At 42.9% G+C, this 24565-nt stretch overlaps 1 protein-coding gene across 1 annotated transcript in view; it reads right to left on the bottom strand.

The window, feature by feature from the left end:
- UBTD2 (ubiquitin domain containing 2) overlaps nucleotides 1-22880 on the bottom strand; it is a 24702-nt gene extending 1822 nt beyond the window's left edge. The window contains exon 1 of the mRNA XM_010141880.1: nucleotides 22648-22880. Coding sequence (XP_010140182.1) covers nucleotides 22648-22822 — 175 coding nt within the window. The 5' untranslated portion in view covers nucleotides 22823-22880. The remainder of the gene's footprint in view (nucleotides 1-22647) is intronic.
- Between the last annotated feature and the right edge of the window lie 1685 nt (nucleotides 22881-24565).

Raw genomic sequence — 24565 nt, 5'->3', positions numbered from 1 at the left:
GCAGGAATCCCTTCTCACTGTGATTAAAAAAACCCCAGATATTCACACTCCAAGCAAATGCTTCTCCCCATTCTGAATTTACCTGTTATAACAATTTTCCACATTTTTGCCCCTAGAGGGGGCACATTCACTTGCAAAACTACCCACCCTTTTGTAGTGGGAAATGTTTGAAGGAGAGCCAAGTCCTCGAGCTACAGAATATTTAAAAACCTCTTTGACTTGGTAGTTCTGCACACAACACACGACTGCTCCTGTCAGAAACTAAGTGTGGGTCTTTTAGTTAGTTGGAGGTTTTTTCATGCTGGGAGTGAGTTGTCTGAAACTTTGCTGTTTGATCAGCCGAATTACTGCCATATAAAATTATAACTCGGGGATACACCATGCCACTCAGCCCACTGTGACAGCAGTATCTTGTGCTGGAAATCTTCTTTCAGCCAGAAGGCCCCCTTCTTAAGGATAATTTGCGCTGATGAAAACACACAGAGGAAATCTTTTGCTAAAAGATCAATGGTTTAGGTGCAACAGTTTTCAGAGGCTTTTCTGTTTGTACGGATAGCACCAAGCAGCTACACCAAGATTTACTGAGAAGATGGAGCAAAAAAGGAAACCCAGAAAAATATAGTTATACTACTGATTACAGTCTTTTACCATTTATGAGTTCCAGAGCAAACCAGTTTTTATCAAAACCATGTTAGATCTGTACCTTTCAAGGTACTTTGTGATTTACAGACTAAAGCAGTTTTATTTTACAACGTTCGTTTCCTTTTGTACATCTGATCTGTTTAGTAAATGTCACAGTACTAAATTCTCAGTTCATAGAAAAAGCAGATGTAGTTTGCTGTTTAAAAAAACCCCAAATCCAAGCTTCAACAGCCTTTAAGTTTAGCTAGAGTAGCTATACTTGTACCTTTCTTTAAAAGCCCCATATCTTAAGAAGAATGGTCCTACTTTAGAATAGCATATCAAAGAGTTAATTTCAAATACCGTGGGGTGAGCTTGCTAAGGAATTCCTTCATCATTTATAGCCTTGCCCAGCCGAACTTACATCAAGGTCAAAGCATATGCTATAAACACCAGATTGCTTAATCTTCATCAGATAAGCAATATTTAAAAAATCCTCTGAAACAGCAGCTAACTGAGAGGTAGGTCCTTAAAACAAAAGACACAGCAGAGGAAACCTCTTGCCAATTAAAACACAGGGTCCCATCCCAGGCTGAAAAAAGGTTTATAATAAATTTTAAATATAACAGTTCACCACAAACCTCATCAGTAATCCCATTCTTCCGCTCACAGAGATACAGAAGTCCTGCAAATTCTCAAGACCTACCACTCAATGGCTTTCAAGACTGGGTACGTTGATTAACGCACAGAAGACGACTACTGTGAGCAGAAGAGACTTGACAACGGCACCACCTCCTTACCGACACACCGTGCCTGCTGAAGGCCAAGTTGGAGCTGCAAGAAGGAGATGAGGCGGTGTTGGTCCCCACCTCCCAACAGATGCGGAGCTGCGCACACAAAGCCCAGTCCTCTTCAGGCAGCTAATTCCCTCCGGGTTTTACAAGGCTTTTGGTTAAGTGATCTTTGCAGAAGGTCAGGCTTTTCAAGATGAAAATGCAACAAACTCAAAGGCAGAATGTGAAGGGGAGTCACAAGGCAGAACGTGAAGAGGAGTCACGCTGGTTGGAGTTCAAACGTGAAATGATGGCTGAATCACCAGAAGGCGTGGTGAGCATGGAGCTATTTCAAGCGATGCAGACAAATGCAAGTTATTGGAAAGGGAGAAAGTGGCTGAATTACCCACAGCCACCATGGCAAGGCCTATCTCACCAGCCAGATGGCAGCTCTTCACCGAGGCATTTGCTGCAGCATCCCTTATGCACTACAAAGCAGGCAGGAAATCAAACATCCAAACTACAAAACCTTTTGTAATTTTGCTGTTATAACTGAAAACCACATTTCTGATCACTCCTGCAAGATACATCAGCTTGGGCCATGCGAGTTATTTGGCAGGAAGGGCCACTAAAAGAATGTCAAGCTTTTATGAGAAAGCACAGAGAAAAAAAAAAAATTTTTTTTTTAAGGTTTCCCTGTTACCAAGGCAACCAGGGTCCTCACCAGCCAGTTACAGCATTGGAAGGATGCAGCCTCCCTTGAATCAGAGGAGGAAGAAGCAACGCAAGCCGAGGTTTCACAGTTTGGGTGGGCAGCCCTGAGCCCTCCCCTGCCAGCACCAGGCTCTTCTGGCCAGGGTGCTCGGAGGAGAAAAGACAGTCATCCCCCAGCCGCAGTGACAGGTTTCCCATTCCCTGCTTCTCCTTCCCCCCCCAGATCCTGCATCAGGCAACCAGACCAAGTGCAGATGCTAAAGCCTAAAGGGTGAGTCAGTACTTTGAACTTTCACTGCTGGATGACACCAAGGAAGCATACAGAAGGGGCAGATTTCAGTAATAAAGCAGCAGAGAGGATAGATGGCAGACAGGCAGGTCTAGGTGGAGAATTCCATACTGGACATGAAAGATCAGGATGTTCTAAAAAGATTTCACAACAGTATTGAGGAGAGGAAATAATAAGCTTGTCAATAGTTCATATACTTGAGTATTCTTTGCATATTTAAATACTCCTCTAGATCTTGACATAACTTTAATAAACTGGGACACAAAACATCCTGGTAGCAACATGAAGAACTGCCTTTGAGGAAAGCCAATGACAGAACTAACACACCAAGCCACCCACCCAAACCCTAATTCTCTCCAACTTTCTATCATTCAGAATTAAGATGCCATGGCACATGACCCAGGGAGTGCTCTGAGGATCTCATTGACCGATTCATTATTCTGAAGATTTTCCAGTTGAAGACTTACACTGCCAGGCAAGCTCTAGAGTAATTCAGTATCGATGCTGCAACACAGTTTGGGGTTTAACTATAAAGGCTTGATTCAAGACAGAACAGAAGACGCAAAGCTAGAACCAAAGCAGATGGGATTATTTTAATGTTTCAAAAGTAATATTGGCTTGGAGACTGAGGAATCTGGAAGGAGCTGCAATGCAGATCTTGTTGGTTGTTATCCAGGTAGGAAACAGCTTGAGAGTTTCAGGCAGAAAAATAAGCAGATGTGATCATCAAGCATATGGAATCGGAACATTTTGAAATTAATTGCCTTGCAGGCCATAAAAAACTCCCCAACAACTTTGTTTTACTAAGATTATTAAGATGGACGTATTTCTCTGGATTGGTAAAGGAAATAATTGGTGAGATACTGCTTCCACCCCTGTTCAGAGCTTGGGCTTGTCCTTCTATACATTGAAAGGACTAACAATTCAAGAGACCGAAACGACATGAAGGTAAACTTCCCCAAGAGTTATAGAAATCAGACATACATGGCCACACTCACCTAAGAGCATAAAACGTTTTATGTTTTTTAATGGCATTTTGGCACTACTTTAAGGCTGCACACCATTCTCTCTTCGGAAAAAGCAGCACATTTCTTGTTTTCTGCTCATGATGTGCCTTCTATTTCTTTCAGATTTTGAGCAGTTTAGAGGATTGCTCAGAAATGCCCAAAATTTAAGAACTAAGCAGATTTCCATCTCTTCTTCCCTTCCCCCACACAGACTTGCTGTAGGTAAAGAAATGAAGATGACACAAAATTGAGCACTACAAGGAGACTAGCAAATTAAGGAGCTGAAGTGTCTGTATGTAACACATTTGCCCAAGGAACAGCTGGTTCATTTGTTTTTCTTACTGAAATGCTCAGTTCCAAACCCAAGCTGAGTTTGGATTGCTGAATAAATGGGCAAAGTAGAGCTTTCACCTGTAGACTATTGTTTTGAAACCAATATAGGTCACTAATGCCAGAAACTCATCACAAGCATCAGAGAACAAGTGGGTCTTCTTTCTGATCCTGCAGTACAGCAACTCCTAGAGAGCAATGACTGAGGCAAAAAAGCTGAACTATCTCTTCATCTTTATTAGTCACCGATTCCAGGTCACAGCCGGAAAACACAGGATCTCGTAAGAAAGAAACGTGTACAGACGTCAACAGCATGCGAGAGTGGTGGAGGGTGACTGCTCAGTACGTGAACAAGATTGAGACAAACAAGTAAAAACTTGCAGTGGCTTGTTCCAGCTCACCTACAAGCATCACAAACTGGGAGGAGTTAACAGAAGAAAAAAACCTCTTTCACATTAAACGCTGTATAACTTAATAATGACTGAAACAGCTTAATGGGGCAGTTACCAACTGTAGCTCTCCTGTTTTCTGGAGGGCAACACGTGGGAGAGCTCGTGCAAGCCTGTGCCTTGCAACACATAAAGCAGTTATAATCGTTAATGGTGTGGATGAAGCACTTGATGATAAACCATACGTACAAGTTCCCTCTCACGCTTCTTCCACACTAAACTTCCATGGGCTATGCAAATTAAACCACCAGATTTCAGTTCTGTGCTGCTGCACAAAGCCTTTAGAAAGGAAAAGCTCGTCTCCTAAGTCACAGCACAACTGCTTACACAACACAGCTCTGCTCTCATCTTCAGTCTCCCATTGTAACAAAGAACTTACTCTAGCTCTTTAAAGAATGAGTTTTGTAGATAATAAGTGTTAAGCATTTAATAATTCTCCTCTCAAATTCACTGAAAAACAGCTCTTCCATTATGGGAACATTATCAGTCTGGCTCAACTCCACAAAGGAGAACAACTCCCAGAGGCAGCAGGAGATCCCAGCGCTTCAGGAGCTGCTCGGTGAGTGGGGACCAGCTCACTCTCGCCTGTGGCAACCGGCACAAGGCAGGCTGGAATTATGCTTAGTACATTACAACAAGGGAAAGGAGGAGAAAATTAAGATACTCTGCTGCTGCCTTTGTAATCCTCTCACCCTGTTCTCTGGCAGAACTGCTTAGTAGCTGGTTCACTGAATCAGCTATTACGCTGCTCATGTTCATCTCCAAGCTCGGATGTTTTTTAGAAAACCTGGCTCATCCAGACTCTAAGATTGCTGACAAAATAACATATATTCAGCTGTCTAAAAAGGCTCTACAAGGCAATAAACTGAGACACATTTGCAGCAGAGCACTGGTCTACATTGACTCTTGAGGTCTCTTCCAACCTGAATGATTCTAGCTGCTTTTGCTGTAATAAATTCTTAAAGAGCAAATCTCAGTTGGAGTATTTAGCCAGAGATCCCCTATGTGAATCTAAGTCATCCCACTTCATATCAAGCACCTCCCGCACCGCGCCCTGGTGCGGGACAGGTTTGTGAACCAAGCTGGCGATCTCATCTGTAAATCACCCTTAAACCAGTTTTGCAACTCACGCCTGCACGCTAGCACAGGGGAGGGTAATCCAAACCACTATCGCCAACTCACAGTGCCTGGCACCTACAGAAGCCAGAGGAGAGCAGCACCGCAGAGCATGAAGCTTGCACTGAGATGGCATTGCCTGCACTCACCTGCTGAAGAAACCCAGATGCACCTGAACAACGAAGTCAGACAAGGGTTTTGTGCAGCTCCTTCTGCACTAAATCTGCTGGCTCAGAGGGATGTGCCATCGTCACCCAGTGAGGCATGTCTTGTCCATGCGTTGTAACTGAAAGCCAATCTGTCTGCATGCCACTGCTACCTGTGTTTGTCAGGGGTTTGGGTTGGATTTTGGGGAGGGGTGGCAGGGAAGGAGCAGGGGGTGTTTATTTTGGGAAAAAGCTGGTGCAGGTATGCAGGGTGCATTGCTGGACACGCAGATCCACTCCTTTTATCATAGCAGAGCACCAGCATCAGGTAATTCATTAGCACTAATTAACTAGGCTGAAGGTGAAAGATAATTAACAGAGTCTTCTGAAAGACAGAAATTTCTGCACTAGACAAGCCACTTTTCTTCAAATTGTAGCTGCAGTTAGGAGGCGTGCATCCCTTACTGTCCCCCACAGTGCTGGGGAGGGGAGAGCTGGGCAGGCAGAGAGGAGGGATAGCTGCCATGGCAGGAGGGACAGGAGGGGACTGAGAACAATTTGGGAAGGAGAATGCTTGTAGGAAATGGGATGTCAGGGCCATGAGCCAACTCCCTCAAAATTTCTTAAAAATCCCCACTAAAGCCTACAACAGCAGTGGAATCCTGTCAGAAGAACTGGGATGTGCAGCCCCACCTGCTCTGCCAGAGCAAGAGGGGAAGGCAGAGAAGAGGGGACCTAGTTCAGAAAGCTCAAACCTCAACAACAGTAAGTTACAAAGCAGAGCTAACCCCTCCTTAACACAGTCACACCAGAGCACAAATACCTACAGTCTATGCTGTTCATCGGCTTTTCATCTGCTCTGGTTGTGGCAGACAACTAAAGACAGCCATCGGGCTGGTACCCACCTGTAATCCACAACGGGACTAAGGACTGCCAGGTACTACACCAGGACTATAGCAACTATGAACTAAACAATGCAAGAGGATGGTAAATTTTAAGCACAGCCATGGGTTCAAAGGCTGGTTAACCAGTCAGCCAGTCAGGGCATCCTTTACAAGTTTCCCCATCTGTTTCCTTGCAGGCTTTTGTCATGATACAAACTCTAGAACAGACCGATTCATTGCTGAGTCGTTCTTTATCCAAATCAGGTTTGACTGAAAAAGAAAATTATGTATTAGTGCTTGGTAGATGCCGTGTTAGCAATACCATATGTACTGCCATGTCTGTGGCACTCTGTGAAACTTGGATCTAATATTGCAAGAAGGTAACAGCTTCCAAGAAACATTACATCAGGGTTCAAAGATGACAAGTCTTTTTACTAATGAAGTATTCACGTACTACTCTGCTTTGCATGCTGTTAAAATAGATGCCTGTCTAGCCAGGCTTCTTAGATAAAAATTTTAAAAAATAAACCCCTCTGGTTGTTAAAAAAGCTTCTCTGTGTACCCTCTTCAGTTACATTTGCTGTTCTCCATTATCTGTGTTCTTAAAGGGGTGAGGGGATTTGGAGAAAAAAAGTCACCTGAGCCTACACCATATCCCTCCTTGGGCAGCTAATGGCCAAATTTACAGTGACCAAGCTATCTGCCCAGTGTGAGGATGTGCAGAAGCTGAACTCACATCTACAGAAGTTGTCACTGCCTTTGTAACCACTGGATTTTAACAAGTCTGTTGTTCCTGTAAACCAAGAGTAAATACCTAGTACTCAGCATCCAAAATTCTATGACTAACACAGTTAAAATGGAAGACCAGGTGGGAGGTTAACAACAGCATTTTTTACAACTGTTAGAGACTTTCCTTTTTCTTGCCAATCACAAATACTTAAGCAGCTTTTGCTTTTTTTGGAGGTTTACAAAGCTTTTCCTCTGCTCTCCCAAGACAGACTTGTGAAAGTCTCCTTCTGATGCAGAAGTCATGGATGGTTGACTACGATGTTGCAGGAAGGCCACTAGAAAGCATTGCACACAGTCTCTTGAGGTACAATTCTTCCACAAAACAGAAGATGCCATTTGGACTGCAGACGGTCTGTTAATCCTAAACTAGACTTCTGCATTCACAAAGACTCCATCAACCTATGAAAAGCAACATGCTTTGCGAGCAGTGTTTTCAGGAAAGTCTCTGTCCATTACGGTAGACCTCTCTGCACAATAATCATACACAAAACCTAACTATTCAGTCTCACTTTCCTAGTACAAACTTTTTTCTCTTTCCAGTTACTTCTGGAAGACAAAGCAACTGCGAAGCTATTTGTATTTTACTTTAAGAGGATTTTCCTTCAGCGAAGATCAGCAGGACACTAGTGACCACATGGCGGACTGCATCCTCATCCAAGAAATATGCCAGAGCTTGCTGCACTCCTTTCCCAGCAAGACAAAAGGCAAACTTTACTTTTGCTTAAGACTAATCTCATTAAGTACAATCCTCTTGTCCTTAACTGCTTGTTCTACCTTGCATCGACTCTTGCAGCCACCTTAAGAAAAAGCATGTCCTTTTGCTTCTCAGGTGGAGAAGGCACAGTCTGACCATGGTAAGAGGTCCTGCCCTAGTTGGCAACTAGTGACTGCAGCAGCTCGAGCTGCTCCATCTCCAATGCATGGCAGTGCCGGGGCGCTTAACCTTCGAATGATCCCCTGCCCACCACAACGCCCACTCTGAGCAGCAAATCATATTTGAGACAGTTTAATCTGAGCTCGAAGCGGATATGGATGGAAATTTGCCTTGAGATAGCACTTACTATAGCTTCAGCTAACAGAGCAGCAGAGACCACCCCTTAGACTGAACACAAAAGCAAATGTTCGCTTTTATGGAGCGCTGAGAAGTCCCACACCAGTTTGCAATGAGAAAAGGATGTGGAAAACTACTTTCTAGGACTAAACAACAAATCTTCCCACGACCTACCTATATGCAACAGGGGACAGAAAGAAAGCACAGAATGACCTAGCCAAAAGTTTGCCCTGTACCATTTTTCTCTTACTGCTCCCAAACTTGCCTACATCCCTGTGTTGACATTCAAAGACCTGCTAATGAGCGTGGAAGTCATTCATTTGCATGCTCCGTCTCCAGGGATAACCAGCAAAAATGTTAAAGGCTCCAGCGAGGTCAAGCAAACTGACACAATCCCACATTAGTACCTACATCCTAAAATAAAACTACCACACAAAGCTGTTTAAAAAGGTGGGGGTGGAGGAGATTATAGAAGGTTACAGGAAAGATTTGAAGCAATAGAAGGCTGCAGTGTTGCTTTATCCCCTGTAATCTGTTCTTCACCTCCACGATGCTGTTCCTTCAGTTACCTTAATTATAATAAAGAAGTAAAAAATGTACTGACCAAGCATAATTATGGAAGATTGCATGTCAGAGCTGCGTCGTGCCCTAAGAGTGCACCAGGCAGAGGCTTTGGGGATCTGCAGAGACAGCGAGAGCCCAGGCAGGTTAGAAATTCAGAGCCTTGCTGCAGCTCTGACCTTCTTCAAAACACTATTTGTTCCATAGCGATCAAGCAAAAGGCAGCTGAGATTTCATTATTCTTGCATAATGACTAGTAGTCAAAATGTGTATGGAAACACACACTTTATCTCGTTGGAAGTTTTCTTTGCAATACAACTCCAAACCAAACATTGCCTACTCTGTACTAGGCTCTGTGTTAGCAAAAAAGCAAAGCCCACTCCTCTTCTCAGAGAAAACTGTCAGCAAAAAGCAACTACCAGCTCGAGGTCTGAACAAACTCAGACTCCTTCAAGCTATGATTTAGAAGTCCCTTATTGCTTTAACCTTTTCAAACTATACTATCACAGGAAACATTAATGCTAAGGGAAAAAACTAAATTTCTTAAAAATTAGCATTTTTCCCCTTACTGGCAAATCCAGATTTCCCCAGATGAAGCTGCCAACTATCACATGCTTTCATCAGGCTCCAATGCACCCTTATCAGCCTGCTAGGTGCTGAAGATATTCAGCAGTTTTCTCCTCCATTACCAGAGGTGAATCTGTTCCATAAACACACCCACTGAAGCCCAGTAATGACTTCAAGTTACCATCCCAAGGTATTTATTGAAAGAGGTTGTGGAAGATTTAAAAGTCCTAAAATAGCTTCTTTTGGCTCACTACCAGGCTAGCGAGTGCTGCCCGGGTTCTCTCTAACACCCTGCAGGTAGGACTTCCCTCAGCCATTACCTGGCTCTGAGAAGTTGTGCTAGGGAGATGCCTTCTCCTGTGACTCCTCTGACACTTCTGACCATAACTATCTTGCCTTGATTGGGAAAAAAGGTACCATCTTCCTACTCTTTAAATATCTGAAGCCAAAACAGAGAAAAATGACAAATGTCATGGCCACTCTCAAATGGCGATCGTGGAGGAGGAGGAGCAGGATGCATCCATGGGCAAGGGACAAGCAAACAACCAAGGTCTGGCTGAGCCTCTCATTTACCAAACTGAGGCACTTTGAAGGACACCAATTCTTCCAGGGACACCAATTTTAGAGCAAAATGCTCTGACAGTTACAGATGCAAGCATACCACCTCTAATCACCCTTTCACAGAGAAGGCAGCATCTAAGGGGTCCTCACTGGCTTGCACTGAAATTTTCAATGAAGAATACATTTTAAACACTTCATATTTCTTTTTCTCATTTTACTAGCAGACAGCAAGGCAGATGAAGGAGATAGGCAGTTTCACCACTCTAAGCAGCCAATAATGGAGTAAACATCCACTCCTGTGAAGTACTCAATAAACTAGACATCATGCCCCGACTACTATCAGATACCAGAGGAATATTACTCACTTAAAACTTCTCGTCCAGAAGATCTGTTACATGTGGATCAACAAGCAGTCTGCAGCTGAACAATTTCAGACTCTTTTGTCATGAGTTTGGGTTTATTTGGAACATTTAATGGCTTCATGTAAGTCAGTCTTGAATTGTTTTGTTTTTTCCCTTTAAGGAGTTAGCTGCACTTTCCTGGTCATACATTAATGGTTAAAAAAAAGAAAAACAAAGCAAAGGCAGTTCTGCAAATGGCGCTGTACAGTTGTCCTTACCACACCAGAAAAGGCAAATTGAAATCAAAGACAGGAAACAGATGGCATATGCTACCGGGGAAGAGACTTGAGAAGAGTCCACACAACTATGTTGACAAAACTCCTCAAAATACCTTTCAAAGAACAAGAGCAGAAGTTAAAAATATTTAAGGAAAACAACTGTAGGATGTAGCCATAAGTGTGTTTTTATTTGAAGGGTTGCTAGTTTCTAACCTGCATTTAGATATATAAATATTTCATCCAGCCACCACTGCTTTACATGCTGATTTGATTCAACACTCCAGCTGAAGGAAACATGGAAATCCAGAGTCCCTCAGAAAGGATGTTGCACATCCATTAAAAAAAAATATTAATCACATCAGAAATGACGGAATGAGTTATCTTAATTGTAGCTTGGGACTGAAGAGGCTTTTGAGAAAACACTGTTTCAAGTTTAGGAGGAGTCCGTAATGTGTCCTTTACTAGCACAAACACATTGCACCCGGGACAGAAGAGAGCTTGGACCATTCCTACACGAGCCAGCAGCCACCAAATCACACATGTCCCAGCACCACAAGCACTAACGAAGGCTATAAGGCAGTAAGGAAATTAAAGCAATTCCCAACACAGATGGGTCTTCTCACTAGCCTCCACAGTAGCCCTTCGCGTTAAAGCGGCACAAGGTGAATTTTACATTGCAAATACAGGTAATTGCTCCTCAGTGTCTGGGTACTGGCCCAAGCATTATTAGCTTTAAATGAATAGGAGGAAAGAGATCCCACATAATGATCTGGAATTCTCAACAGGATGAAAAACAAAATTAAAGTAACAGAAAGGGGTGCACACTAGAATAAAAGCGCCTCCAGCAGCGATATGCTAACTCAATTCTAACAATTATCTTTAATTGCCTCATTGATTAGCTGTTGTCATTTCCTCTCATTCTCTACTCACAAATCTCTCTGCTCAGCTTTCCACCACAGGCTATGCACAGCAGTTGCAGTGCAGAAAGAACATGACTATTGGCCAAACATTAGCCTGGATGTTATTTGCTTCCTTGAGAACAAGAGAAACACCAACCCTGTGGAGCACCGCCTGGTAGGCGCTGCAGACACAGCCTTCTCACATGGAATTCACCAATTACAAAAGAATTTATGGGCATTTCGCTAATTTTCAGTCAGATGATCTCTTGAACAGCTCACTTTTACAAGCCACATTTCTCTAATGAAAAATACCATACAAAACTCGTTTTTAATTCAGCCACAAGCTGCACAACGATAGCCCAGCGATGGATGATACTCCAAGCACCACCACCTCTCACTTCTAACCACATCCCAGTGGAGCACAGTCCGCACAGGATGCGGGGGCCACAGCCCAGCACTCTTCAGAAAGCTGGAGTCACACCGCCCAAGGGACACAAATGAATAACCCATGTAATGGTGCTGTGAAGAATCACCTTCTTCCACAGCAGACAAGGGGTCCTCTGCAGCGCACTGCATCTGAAAATCACCGCTGGTTTACATCCTTCTCTTCCTGAAAGGCATGCAAGCCACTGGTGGGAAATTAAAGACCCTTCATAAATGGTCCCTTTCTACTACTTCTCAGGCCGTGGCTGCGTGGATGTTTTTCTGAGCAGCAAAACCATCCTAGCAGTCACCCATCTCCCAGCTCCTGCTTGTTCCTTCTGTTGCGGTACCCGTTGAGTCGCCCTGCTATAGGTGCCTGAAGCACCTATGGACACCTATGAACAGGAGAACTGATGACTGACAAGAGTAACCCTACGTTGTGGCAAAGGACACTTTAAACCTAAAGATGTTCACTGACCCTGCTCAGCATCCTGCAGCCCCGTGAAAAGATGTGGAGGGAGAACAAGGAGGTAGTGTAAAGCAAAACAGGCCAACTGCTCATCTTGCTTGGCTGCCTGAGAACGTCCAGGACCCACAGCTCTGGTCAGTCTTGAGAAGCCAACACCACTTTACCAAACTGAGAATATACATTCTGCTTTTTTCCATGCTGTGCCTCATACCTGAAGGAAACCCACACACTGGGGGCTGAACACACCCCCACACTCCAGAGTTACTAGTTCTCAGTGTTTCCTCTGCTAGGATGCACACCCTCCCGTCCAAAGTGCCAGCAGCTCTAAAAAAGGGACTTGGCAAAGCAGCAGCCCCATCCTGCTGTACAGCATTGCCTCTCTGCTCCCTTTCACCCTCCCTCTGACTCAAGTGAAAACAATCCAAGGAATTATATCAAATGAAAGAAACCAGCAACAGCTCGCTTTGCTATTTGGGAAAGTTTTTACACCACTTCACATAAAAACAAGGGTTTCTCTTCCTTGGTTTATTTTGTGCTTTATAGGCACCTTTGCAGTAACACTCTGCTTTCCACTGGAAAAAACATACTTGAAGAGCAAAAACAGCTGGCGGTGAGACTGCAGCTCAGTGCAGGATGGGGTTATTCACATTAACCCCGGCTTCTCTCCCCTAGAAGGCTTTCAGAGGGCAGGTGAGGAAAGCACTCAAGAGCATAAACATTCACAACTCCACTTAAACAAGAAAATCAAATCAAAGCTTTCTCCAAACTCCAACTCTCAGCTCTGAAGTGGTTACTATGAAAGAAGGTGTTTCTACTGCACTATAGTCTATTAATTAATACCACAAACTTGCCCTTTTACAGTGTGAAGGTAAACAAACAGATTGCCTTAAGCTTCCAGGAACTGAAATAACATGCAGTATTTTTCAGCCAGGAAGAGCTGTTTTCCCACTCATATTTATAAATTGGGTATCTCCTTGAAGTTCCAGTTTAAAAAGAAAAATGCAGCTAAAGCTGCCAATTGTGTCACAGTCATGTGATGAGGCTTTACAGACTTGACAGCACTCTTAAACCAAACAACAACAGAAAATGGTAAAAGACAAACAAGGTTTTAGAAAAGGTTTGAACATTTCACAGTTGCATCTACAATTTAAATCCTCGGTTTCTTTTCCAAAGGACAGTAAAAGTTGAAGTAATTGGTGTAATAGTTGACTTTTGTCTTTTTAAATTTCATATGGATCAAAAGCAAAAATGAAGCAATTCCTTTTACCCAACAACTTGCTAGACCTTCTGAGTGTCTGGCCAGTCTTCAACTGCAGCAACCAGAGAGCAAAGGGACCTTTCTTGAATCAAGTGTAACTTTTATAAGGACTTTGCTCATGCACAGGGCAGCACTGCATCCGGCTTTCCCCAGGAAAGTGGCATTTCCCAAGAGCAATAAGCCATTTTTCCAGAGAAAAATGTCTGTCCTGGACAGAGAAAATGCTGAGAATCACGGAGGCAAGAGACAGCAGAGAAGGAGGAGCTGCTACCTTGCCAGATGCCTCCAAATAGCCACCAGGAAGCAGGCTGGATCAGGCTGAAGTCAGTCTCCCAGTAGGGAGTACACAGCCTGGAGGCCACTGGCTGAAGATCCCTCATTTAGGTGAAGCCTTCAAACAAAAAAGCAATTACTGAGCCTGAGCAGAAGTGAAACAGCCAGAGCATTTCAGGGATTTCTCATCAGCAGGAGGTACTTTCTCAGGACAGAGGGAGCAGATGGAGCACACACAAAGTTGCTCCATGAAATGAATTTTGAAGATGACTTGGTCTCACCCCATTGCTTTGCAGGAGCCCAGAGCAGGTGCCAACCCAGCAGCTGGACGGCATGATTTTTCACTCTTGTCATGTCCTCATACTGTGTCTGTGCTTCAGAGTAATGTGATGACGAGACTGCAAAACCCAGAGCAGCCAAAACCCGAGAGAGGCACCACTGAAACTAGGACTCCAGCTCTTACTTGAGCAAGCAACCCTTTTCTGGAGTATCTATCAGTGCTGTGCACACATGGAGGCAGGCAGGTATCAAACCAGTTTGTGTGCAGTCTTGTAGAAGGTAGACTCAATGTATTCACTAACCATTTTAGCAAAGATAAACCTAAGGAGGGAACTTGACATCAACAGCTTTTAAAAATAGACACTGATGTGTAGAAGCAAAACCACAATACAAGCACTCTCCTAATGCACATGTCCTCAGTGCTACCAGCAGCCAGCCTGGCTCCTTGCAAGATACCAGCAATTTTTGGTTTTTAACCCCCCACTTTTGGTATTTTGTTAACTGAAGTAAAAAACAAAACAGAAGAACCTTCCCTTAAACCAAGTACTCCCTTCTGTTGACCAGAGTTCAGTACAGAAAAAAACTAAAACAGTGAAAAAGCAAAAAACCTAATAGGTTCAACTGTATTTTTTTTTATATTCACTTCAGAAAGATTTTAGTTTCCTTAACTTCTACAGCCTGCATGCTCATCTCTGTACTACTGCTGATCATATTGACAAATAAGCTTTGATAGTCAGACCTCCCCAAGCTTTCATAACTCTGCTGAAATCTAAAATTAGATAGCCAGTCACCACAATACTTCTCATTATCCTTTTAAAGAGTCTTTAGAGAAACCTGACCAAGCATTCTGTACCCACATACAAAAACACATTGTTCAACAACGTTTCACGTGTGCATGGACAAAGCAATACATTGCAGAAAAAATAGCTTTTGTCAATGACAATGAAAAAGTCTCTTCAGATAAATGAGCTACTGAGGAAGTAATTCATACAGCTTTAACCCCCTAAGCAAAGGCTAAGCAATGGATACAGGCAAGGGTAGGAGAAAAAACCACAAGGATCTTGTGGCTTAACAGGCAGCAGTTTACAGAAGCAGATTCAATTTAAATGCTAAAGATGCCATGACAAAATTTACAGACTTGCTCAACCACAGATTCATCAATACACCAGTTAAGTCCAATACAGCCACCACACAAAAAAGCACTGCAAAAATTACAGTTCCACTTCTGGAGCTATTTATTTTATTGGAAACATACATTAAATGGGCAGTGTTGAACATCTGCTGTCTAATTTTGTTGTTGTTATTTCCAAATCACTACACAAATTTAAAGACTAACTCCTGAGACCGTGTCGACTACCTTCCGCTGCTTCCTTCTATGTCTGGCAGCTCACTTTTAGCTATTACTGTTTTGGGACCTTGGAAAATTGGAATATGAGCTGGATACCCAGAGTCCATTGCAGAAAGTTCATTTATGGTAGCATCCCACCACTGACACTCACATCCAACTCTCCTTGGATGTTAATAACGACCGAGCACGTGACAGGAGGAGCCTTAACAGTCACAGTGGAGCAAGCTTTGGCAGATATTCCTATTTAAAAGGTAAAACCACCACAACAGATGTTTTTCTATAAGGTGATGCATAAAGACTGCAACAGAATAAAACCTCTATAATCATTTGAATTAGAGACCATGCTTCAACCTGACTTAGAAAAGTTAAGTCTGCTTTCACTCCTGGATGGTATAAAGAACCCCCCTTCTGATCCAGGATCTGGCTCTAACACAAAGCAGTTAATGTGCCTGGGATATCAAACACCTTTTATAAAATTAATACGAAGTGGCACAGGGACTAACAGCTGATACAGACTTAAAACGACTGCGGGCACTCAGGTGCTTTTTCCCTCTCCGGGACAGAGAGCTGTCTGGTTCCTCTTCAATAAAGGCACTGAATGCTATTTTCATCCTTAGTTACTGCTGCTACAAAAATAAGCTACTGCGACCGCTCCTCCCTTCCCTCACTCCATGTGCTATGCCACCTCGGGCAGCTGCTTGTGCAAAGAAAGGTCTGTACATCATTTTGCTTGTGGTTTCCCTCTACCACCAGTACGGACTGTTGTCCATCCAGTCTCAAACAGTGGGGACAATTGCTTTAGGCAAATCTTGTATTTCTTGAACCAGCATTACCTTAGTATTAAAATTTTCATAAAACTACTGCAGAAAAGAAGGTAGGGCAAGGCAAAACCTGTCAGTAGGGATGGAATGAGGTAATAGCATTCACTGAGCAAAGGTAATGAAACACCATCCTAACAAACCTAACATATGAACAGCCCATCAGCGCTAAGCGCCAGTAAACACACTGGTGCCCACCATCGATAACTCCTGTGCCCATTCAACGCTGAGCACCGGCACAGCTCTTCTGTCCAAAAAAACCCTTCAATAATTCTTCAATGATTTACATGGAGACCAATGAAAGAAGGTGAAATACCAGCTGCTACAGGGACCAGATGTTTTCCATCACTCCCAGTGATTTACCTAAGCAGTATAAAAACCTCCTTGGGTCTTCTTGCACAATGAATGCAATCAGCACTAAAAGCAGCACTGACACCTTGCCAAACACACTTGTGCTAGGGGCTGCTCTCCTGTTTACCCAAAATCATACCTTTCCATCAGCTTTAGCTATGACTCTCTCTCCTCACCACCTTGCACTCCCAAGGTCTTCAGCATCAGCATGAAATCTTTCATTTACAAAGAAAAATGGAGTTTTCAGTATAGCAGAGGGTAACTTCCTTTACTGAGCACAACCGATAAGCACTCACATAGTACCAAGTACTAAAACCCCAAACCTGATCAGTAATGAGCACATGCATCCTGATGCTCTAATGAACCACCACAGTGCTGCACCGAGATGCAGCTGAGCACTGAAGCATGGCAAGTACCTGACGCGAGGCAATGCGTCCCTTCAGACTGCAACAGCCCCTGAAAGCCCAGCGCACACACAGGGGAAGCAGGGGGCAGAGGGGTGCCCGACTGTGGTACAGCCATCGAGAGCTGCCCTTCAGGACGGGGAAACATCAGCCCCAAAGGCAGCGAATACCATGGTATGATGCATAGTTACAGCTCAAAAGGGCAAAGGGTTTTGCTGGAATTAGGAATCCGTGTTTGGACTGGGGTGGGGTAAACAGTGGAGATGAGGCATGCTCTCCTCTGCACCACTGCTGGCTTCTGGAGGCTTTTTGGTTTGGGATTTTTTATGGTTTTCTGTTGAATATTTCACCCAAAGGGGAAGAAAATGCTCTATTCATGACAAGAACATTTAAGTAATTTCACCTACTTTTCCCCAGCATTTAAGCTAAATACCCTTGTCCCCACCTTTTATGATCTCAAGTGTTACACACAGCAAATGTGACAGTTCTGCTTGCACACAAAGAGCCAGCGCTGCAAGGCTGCTCACTGGAAAAGCATGCTGCGAGCTACAGGAGCCGTATTAAGGCGCAGGGAACTTGACTGCTCCCGAGCACAAAGCTGTGGCACAACAGAGGCCCTTTTATCGTTCAGACAGCCTTAAAGGAGTTAAATCAAATATACTGGTAACTGTGCTACAGCGGATTAAGCGTCTATCCTGAAATTTAAAAACTCCACTTAACCCCAGACAGATTCCAATTAATATTAACTACTGTCAGCACAAGGTCAGCTCAACACTAACATTTGGTGCAGACCCTATTAAAACACTACACACTCCAACATTTCCTTTTTGATAGCTGAGAAGTATGTAAAACTGTTCTTCATTAAATTTATATAGACTCATTAATAAAATATTGAGGATGTGCTACTTTAAGACATCAGGAAAAAAAAGTATAAATTGGCGATAACATTATTTCTATTTTTAAATACATCCCACAGAGGCACCCAAGATAGATGAGAAGTGCTAAGCCCATCCCACAAGCTTATTTATTTATTTAATACTTCTTACAGGCTATTTTTAACTGCAGAAGACAGCAAAAGGCATCCATTAGAAAAATTACATTGGTTAGAGGCTTCGTCACACAGTTAGACAAATGAGAGATCTGGCTGAACACAGTGTTAAGAAGAGATTTTTTTTTTCTTCTCCCTTTCCTATAGGTTTCTGGAACAAAAAAGCAATTTTATTTTTGCAGCATCAGCTAGGGCAGAATCTCTATCTGCAAATCTCTGTCATTCCCCAGCCCCCTCTTCCCACTCCTCCACTTCTGCAAGGTTTAATTTTGTAAGTAATACACGGTCTGAAGGCACACACGGCTTGCTTACCGCACAGGGACAGTTAAAATGGAGGTGCAGGGGTTGGGTTTGGTTTTTTTAAGCCTCGGTTGTGCACATAAGAAATAAGTGAGAATGAATAGCCATAGTCTAGTAGTATTGCATCGTTTTGCAGAAGCCCTCTTCCTTTGGGAGAGGAAAAAAAAAAATCAGTTAAATATTTTCCGTTTTTTCAGTAGAATTAAAGGAATTTATCTTAGTTGATGTTGGTTTTCCTTAGGAATCAAGATTCTTTGGTGATCTAAGAAATCAAAGGACTAATGTCTCATCCTTGTCTGTCCCATTGCAAATACCAGTTCTCACGTACAAAACCACCAGAGCTACATTGCCAAATTATTTACATCGGAAAAGAAAAACACTCCTACATGCCATCTCCCTAATTGGTTGCTTTTTTACTTTCTTTGTAGAAATAGAATGTTTTCATGCACAGCCCAAGCAGCAAATTTTCCCTTTTCCTCCCATTTGAAGAAACAAAGCCTAAACTCCAGGGAGACACTCCAGCACTCCCCAGCAGTTTCTACTTGTATTTCTGGCAGAACAGAGGACAAAATTCCATGAAGGAATTTAGGTGTTATTTCAGGAGGCTCTGCAAGCGCTTTAAATCTCCTCCTAACTTTGTCACCAAAGACTCAGCCTGAACTAGAGGTGTATTCGCTGCCTGGCCAGGTAAACAGCTACAGATAGTAGTGACAAGGGGTGACAAGGGTCCCCTGCCATGGTTCAGGTCCCCGCACAGAGCCCAGAACAGGGCGAGAGGACAGTTAGGTGGGTACACCTAGACAGCGGTGCAAGTTGGGTAAGCACAGGACTGGGTAGATAATTTCTTACAGCTGGATTTCTTACAGCTATTTCCCCTTTTTAAATTCTGCACAAAGTGAGTTTTTTGTAAACAAAAACACGGAGGTTTTTGGGTGTTACTTAGAACAAGTACAGTTTGTTTGTTCTACCTGCCTGGAGATAATCTCAGTTTGCAGAGAACAGGCATTACTGAGCCCATTAAAGGAAGGTTTTTATTCATAATCTATTCACACATTGCACTAACAATGTGTGATGACTAAGAAATACTTGAATTTCTAGACGTAGCTTTCCCTAGAGTGGAAAGGTCACATTGCGCAGAAAACTATGCAAGCAGCTGATGCACAAGGCAAGTGTCACAAGCATAAAATTGACTAAAAAGCAAGTAATAAAGGGTATAAAAATAGTTAATTAACTCGGAATCCTGAATAAATACTCAAAACATTCCCTGTGTTTGGAATCCAAGCCTCGCCTGGGCAACAGAGCCTCTGCTACAAGTTTGATTCCTAACTTATTTCTGAAATATTCTGAATATTCTGTATGTGGGCCTCAGAAAGCAGACTACAGTCTGCCACTAGTAGGCAGAACCCCAAGCCAAGAAAATTTGGCTTTTCAGCAGACAATCTAAGAGTTCACATACTTCTTCTCCATTCCAAAACATCCATCTCACATTCCTCAAGCTGCCCAAAGAGAAGAAATGTGAGTTATCTGCCCAGTTTCAGAATTTTGCCTGCAACCAGAAACTGCTGGGACTTAAAGCCTGAAACGCACTCAAAGTCTGAGCTTAATAAGCAGTTAAAGGTTAAAAAAAACCTAAGAAACACTATTTTCAAAATTTGGGAGCAGTGAAACTACACATCACGCATCCTCTCTTCTTGTAAGGGAGGAACGTGGTCACACCAGCAACTACTTCAGAAACCAAAGTCTTCAGCTTCCAGACAGGCTTAAACTGCTTAAACTTTCCCACTTGGTTAAAACCCTCCTCCACAATTACAATTGTTATGCCCCTCTAACGAGAGGAAGTAGAGACCTAACATGTCAAACAGCTTCTCTGCACGACTTGATGCCATGAATGTCATGTTTCCCCTGGAAGTGCTGTTCATGTGTACACTTGTGCAACATTTAAACTGAATATATAACCTAATGCGTCAAAAGAGCTCATTATCGGAGTCTCAGCAAGTTCCATAACCACATTATGCAAATAATATCCCTCTCACTGCAAAAGCATGTTTATGATTCAAATTTACATTTACTAAAAGAATTATGTGTCTATCCGTCTCCTGTGGATGGTCACAGGCAGAGTCAGACCCTCACTGCAGTGTGAACGCTTTCACACTAAGACAATTCTTTAGGCTAAGCTAAAGCTGACCTGGAAAACAACTCACATAAGCAATAAGAGATTACAGTGGAAGGTAATCTATATTTTGTTAAACCTGCCCCATATATAACATAGAGCTTTCCTGACCTCTACTACCTTTATTTTAACAACTAAGCAAAACAATGCAGTGACTACCTTAGGTCCGCAAATATTCAATCCCTGAGATATTGATAGTTCCATTCATCTGAAGAGTGACTTAAAATTATCAGTAACTGCTGTTTCCATTTTGCTAGACCCCTCTCACCTATACAATTCCCTCCAGCTCACAAGCTGCCTAAACACCCAGCTTCTCCTGGGACAGTTTCAGCAATGTTTTGGAAGGACAAAACTCTAGCAATTAAAAGGAGAATATCCTGTTGTCTTCTATCTAAAATAGAGAATTGATATATAAATTGATATATAAAATCAAGAAGCCTGGTAGGTAATTTAGGATTTGCAGATTCTGACCAGTGTCATGAACTAGAAGAAGGAAAGAAACACACATGACAAGCAGGCAGAAGGAGGTCTTCTGATACCAGTTCCATGCTAGACAGCTTAAGTCCTTCCTCCCTCTTTTGAAAACCACATTAACTTACAGCAGGGAAATTAATTTTCTCTCTCTAATGGATTGGGCCTAGGATGTACACAGACCTCCAACAGCTCTGTCAAAGAGGAGACCTGAGATCTCTTTGTCATTGGCAGGTTCTGGAAATAAGCATCAAATTCCTCTTTAAAACTACAGCTACTACAGAAACTACTTCTGTATGCAGAACCGCCCTGACAAAAACTCCCTCATTATCAGTCAAACCAGCAAAACAGAACCTCCTTGAAAACAAACAATCTGGAGGATCACAATGGACCGCTCATGAATTATGGAAAAGCCAGGTTGGGTTGCAGCACTGGAAGTTTCCATCTCTCAGCGAAGTTTCAGAGATCCTGAGTGCTCAAGAGGAGTAGGGAAAACAACACATTAATCCACAACTGCTAGCAACGTTTCACACTTTAGTACGGGAAAAGACAGACAGAGCCTCAAATCCACCCTTTCCACACAATCAGCTGGGATGTCTTAAGGAAATCGTGGTCCTAAACACCACCAACAAAACAAAAAGACGATATGAGTGGTCCATCTCCTGAAGATGAGTTACCCCAGAAAGCAAGGTACATGATCTTCCAAAATCACCCCTTTTCTCTTCCCAGGAGACCCTAGTCAGCATGTATAGGATAACTTCTACATGCATCAGGAACAAATTTATTATTTGGCACAAGCCTCCTCATGCCCTTTATGGAAGGGACCACAGAACCCAACCAGAACACACGCCTGCTTCAGTTTAGTGTGTTTTGTTATGGGTTGGTGGGTGATGGGGTTTTTTTGTGTGAGTGTGGGTCCGGTTTTGTTTGTTTCTAATTTCATTGTGATTGCTTCAGGTTACTGAAGCTACAAATCTATTTGATTATTTTTTTAGAGAGAGAGAGAGCTTGAACTGTATTTCTACTGGGAATAAAGGCAGGTGATTGATTTCAGAAGGGTGGAATGAGTGAGAATAGAGCTTGGGAACAAAACCACCCCAGAATTCAGAACAACAGAGCAAAGGGGAAAGCACGCAAAATAAGTGTTTACAGTTTATCTCATACAAGATCTTTCAGCAGATTGCTAGCACCAAGTTCTTGGGAAAGTTCTTCATTGTCTTCAGAAAAGAAACTTTTTAAAAAAACCCCACAAAAACATAATTCAAGTGCCAGAGAAACCTGTATCATTGGGGGAAGGAAAAAAAAAAAATCTACTTCCTTACAAAGCGAGAGTGAAAAAAACTCAAGAAAATTGTGCCTTTGAGCATCCAGGTGTTTCAAGAGATTACAGAAAGTCACCAGTGCTGCCTATAGAGATCAGACACTTAAACTGTACCACACCATACATTCATGTTTAGTTACCTATAGAAAGGGAAGACTATTTTCTTGGTCCCCCTTCACACTAACAGGATTTTGCTCTGAAACACCGAATAGGAAGATGTGCGACTGAAACATAGGTATTTTAAACTATTGCAAACTACTGATTTTCAGGTGAAAAAACCACATTTGCCTTAACCTACTGTTACACTTATCTTACACATCCATCTTAGATGAACCTACCATGTGGTAGTGTTATGTTTGCACCATCAATGATTGCTTGTGCCAGTTCGTGATCATTGCTCTCAAAAGCATGTGCAGCAGCCTTGAGGGCATCCCAAATCTCCTTGCGACCTTCAAAAGCTGGTGCTGTGTCCCAAAACTCGTCTCTCTTACTGCGCAACTGTCCGTCTGTCATGGGGTAATCACTTTTCCATTTCGGTTTCTCTTTTTTCAAGGGTTGATTACGACCAAGAGCAACTGTGGAGAAAAAAAAAGGAAGGGAAATTAAATTAAAAAAAAGATAACAACACAAAATTACTACGTGCCCTTTGGCTATTCCATTTAGGATCCATGGAGCTAAAGTTTATTTTGGAGCAATCCTAATCCCTTTTTCCCCCCAACTCCTCTGAGTCACCGCCTTCCCTTCCCTTGAGCTCCAACTTGGTTTCACGTCAGAGAAATTAAGGAAGTACCTCCTGCTTGATTTTACCTGCAACCTAAGCACCACACAACTTCTCCTCAGGCAACCCAGTAAATCTGCATCCACCACATGCACTATGTGTGCCTGGCTGGGAGACTCACACCCGACCCAGACACCCTCCAAAGGCTGTAGCAGTGGTACAGTGAGATGCCCATCAGCCCAACACCGCGGCGCAGTGAGACCACAGAGCAGCTGGATCTCTGCTGTGCTGTTGCTGCTAGGAACACTCTCTGCTCAACAAATGTGATACTCTAAAGAGTTTTAAGAGGTTAAAGATTTCTTTTCCCCCCAACATCTCCTTTTAAACAGCTTTAATTCAAAATATATGTAGAAAGGCAAGTAAGATGCTACAGGCTAGAACTGTCAGAGACAGGTATCTCTAAAGAATAATGCAGGAATACATCAAGTTTTTAAAAGTGGTTACCTCACTCACAACAAACATTAAGGTATTTATTTCATTTTAACAATAGCTATTTTTGTGTAATAGCCAGTTAAGACAATCACATCGGTATCACGTTGGTAGCTTAAAAGTACCTGCTCACTTTAAACTACGGCACTGCTAAGACCGTGCTAAATCCTTCTCTTCCATTTGTGTGAGGGGTTATTTCAACTTCTGTTGAAAGGACAAGGAAAAGAAGGGAGCAAACTTCAGTGTACACCAGGAAGAATTTTCCCCTGCAGGAGTTAAAACCTCATTTCCTTCAACCCTTGGGACCCTGCGAGCACAGTAAGGGACGGCATGGGCAAGAGAGCAGGCACAAACCGTGAAAACAGTTCTGACCACAGCTCAATACCGCAAAACACTGAATACGAAGTTTAAATGTCTCCAGAGGAAATGAAGTGTCCTTCAACAGTTAAGCTAAATTTAAGTGTGTCTGCAGCTGAATATCAGCAGCCCCTCTATGGAACAGGTTATAAAACTGGGTGATGACGACAGAAGACTCTTGAAAGACAGGTAAGCTACACAGCACTGAAGTCAGTTAAGGATCCCACTACATACGCTGCTCTGAGAAGAGCCCTTGCTGTCACAAGAGAGCAGAGGAACCCCAGCTGCTGTCAGGCCAGGGAAGCATGAAGAGATACAGTCTGTCACCCCACACCCACATTACCAAGGACAAAATATCTCTCACAAGAATGAGACACCTCAGCTGCTGCAGTATCAAAGGCAGCAGAGCGAAGCTGCTGCTTATCAGGTGCCCCTGGCTAGTCTGCAAGGATGGGAGAGCAGCATGACACACTCAAGGATTTACTTCAGCATTCTGTATCCCCTGTACACCCTTAGAGAGAGTAAGAAACATTTCCTTTCTCTAGATCCTCTTGTTTTTCTGGAAGAAAGTTGACAATAGCTGACAAAACCCCCTGTATCTCTCCTCAATCTTACTGCAGAGTTCAGTTTTCAATAGAAGAATAGTATAATGTCTAAATATTCTTCATAGTTCTTAATCTAGACTTATGCTG

Source organism: Buceros rhinoceros, unplaced genomic scaffold, assembly GCF_000710305.1.
Source record: "Buceros rhinoceros silvestris isolate BGI_N320 unplaced genomic scaffold, ASM71030v1 scaffold9478, whole genome shotgun sequence".
In the NCBI taxonomy this organism is placed as follows: domain Eukaryota; kingdom Metazoa; phylum Chordata; class Aves; order Bucerotiformes; family Bucerotidae; genus Buceros; species Buceros rhinoceros.
The sequence above is the reverse complement of the archived record's forward strand: the minus strand, read 5'-3'. Positions and strand labels throughout refer to the sequence as shown.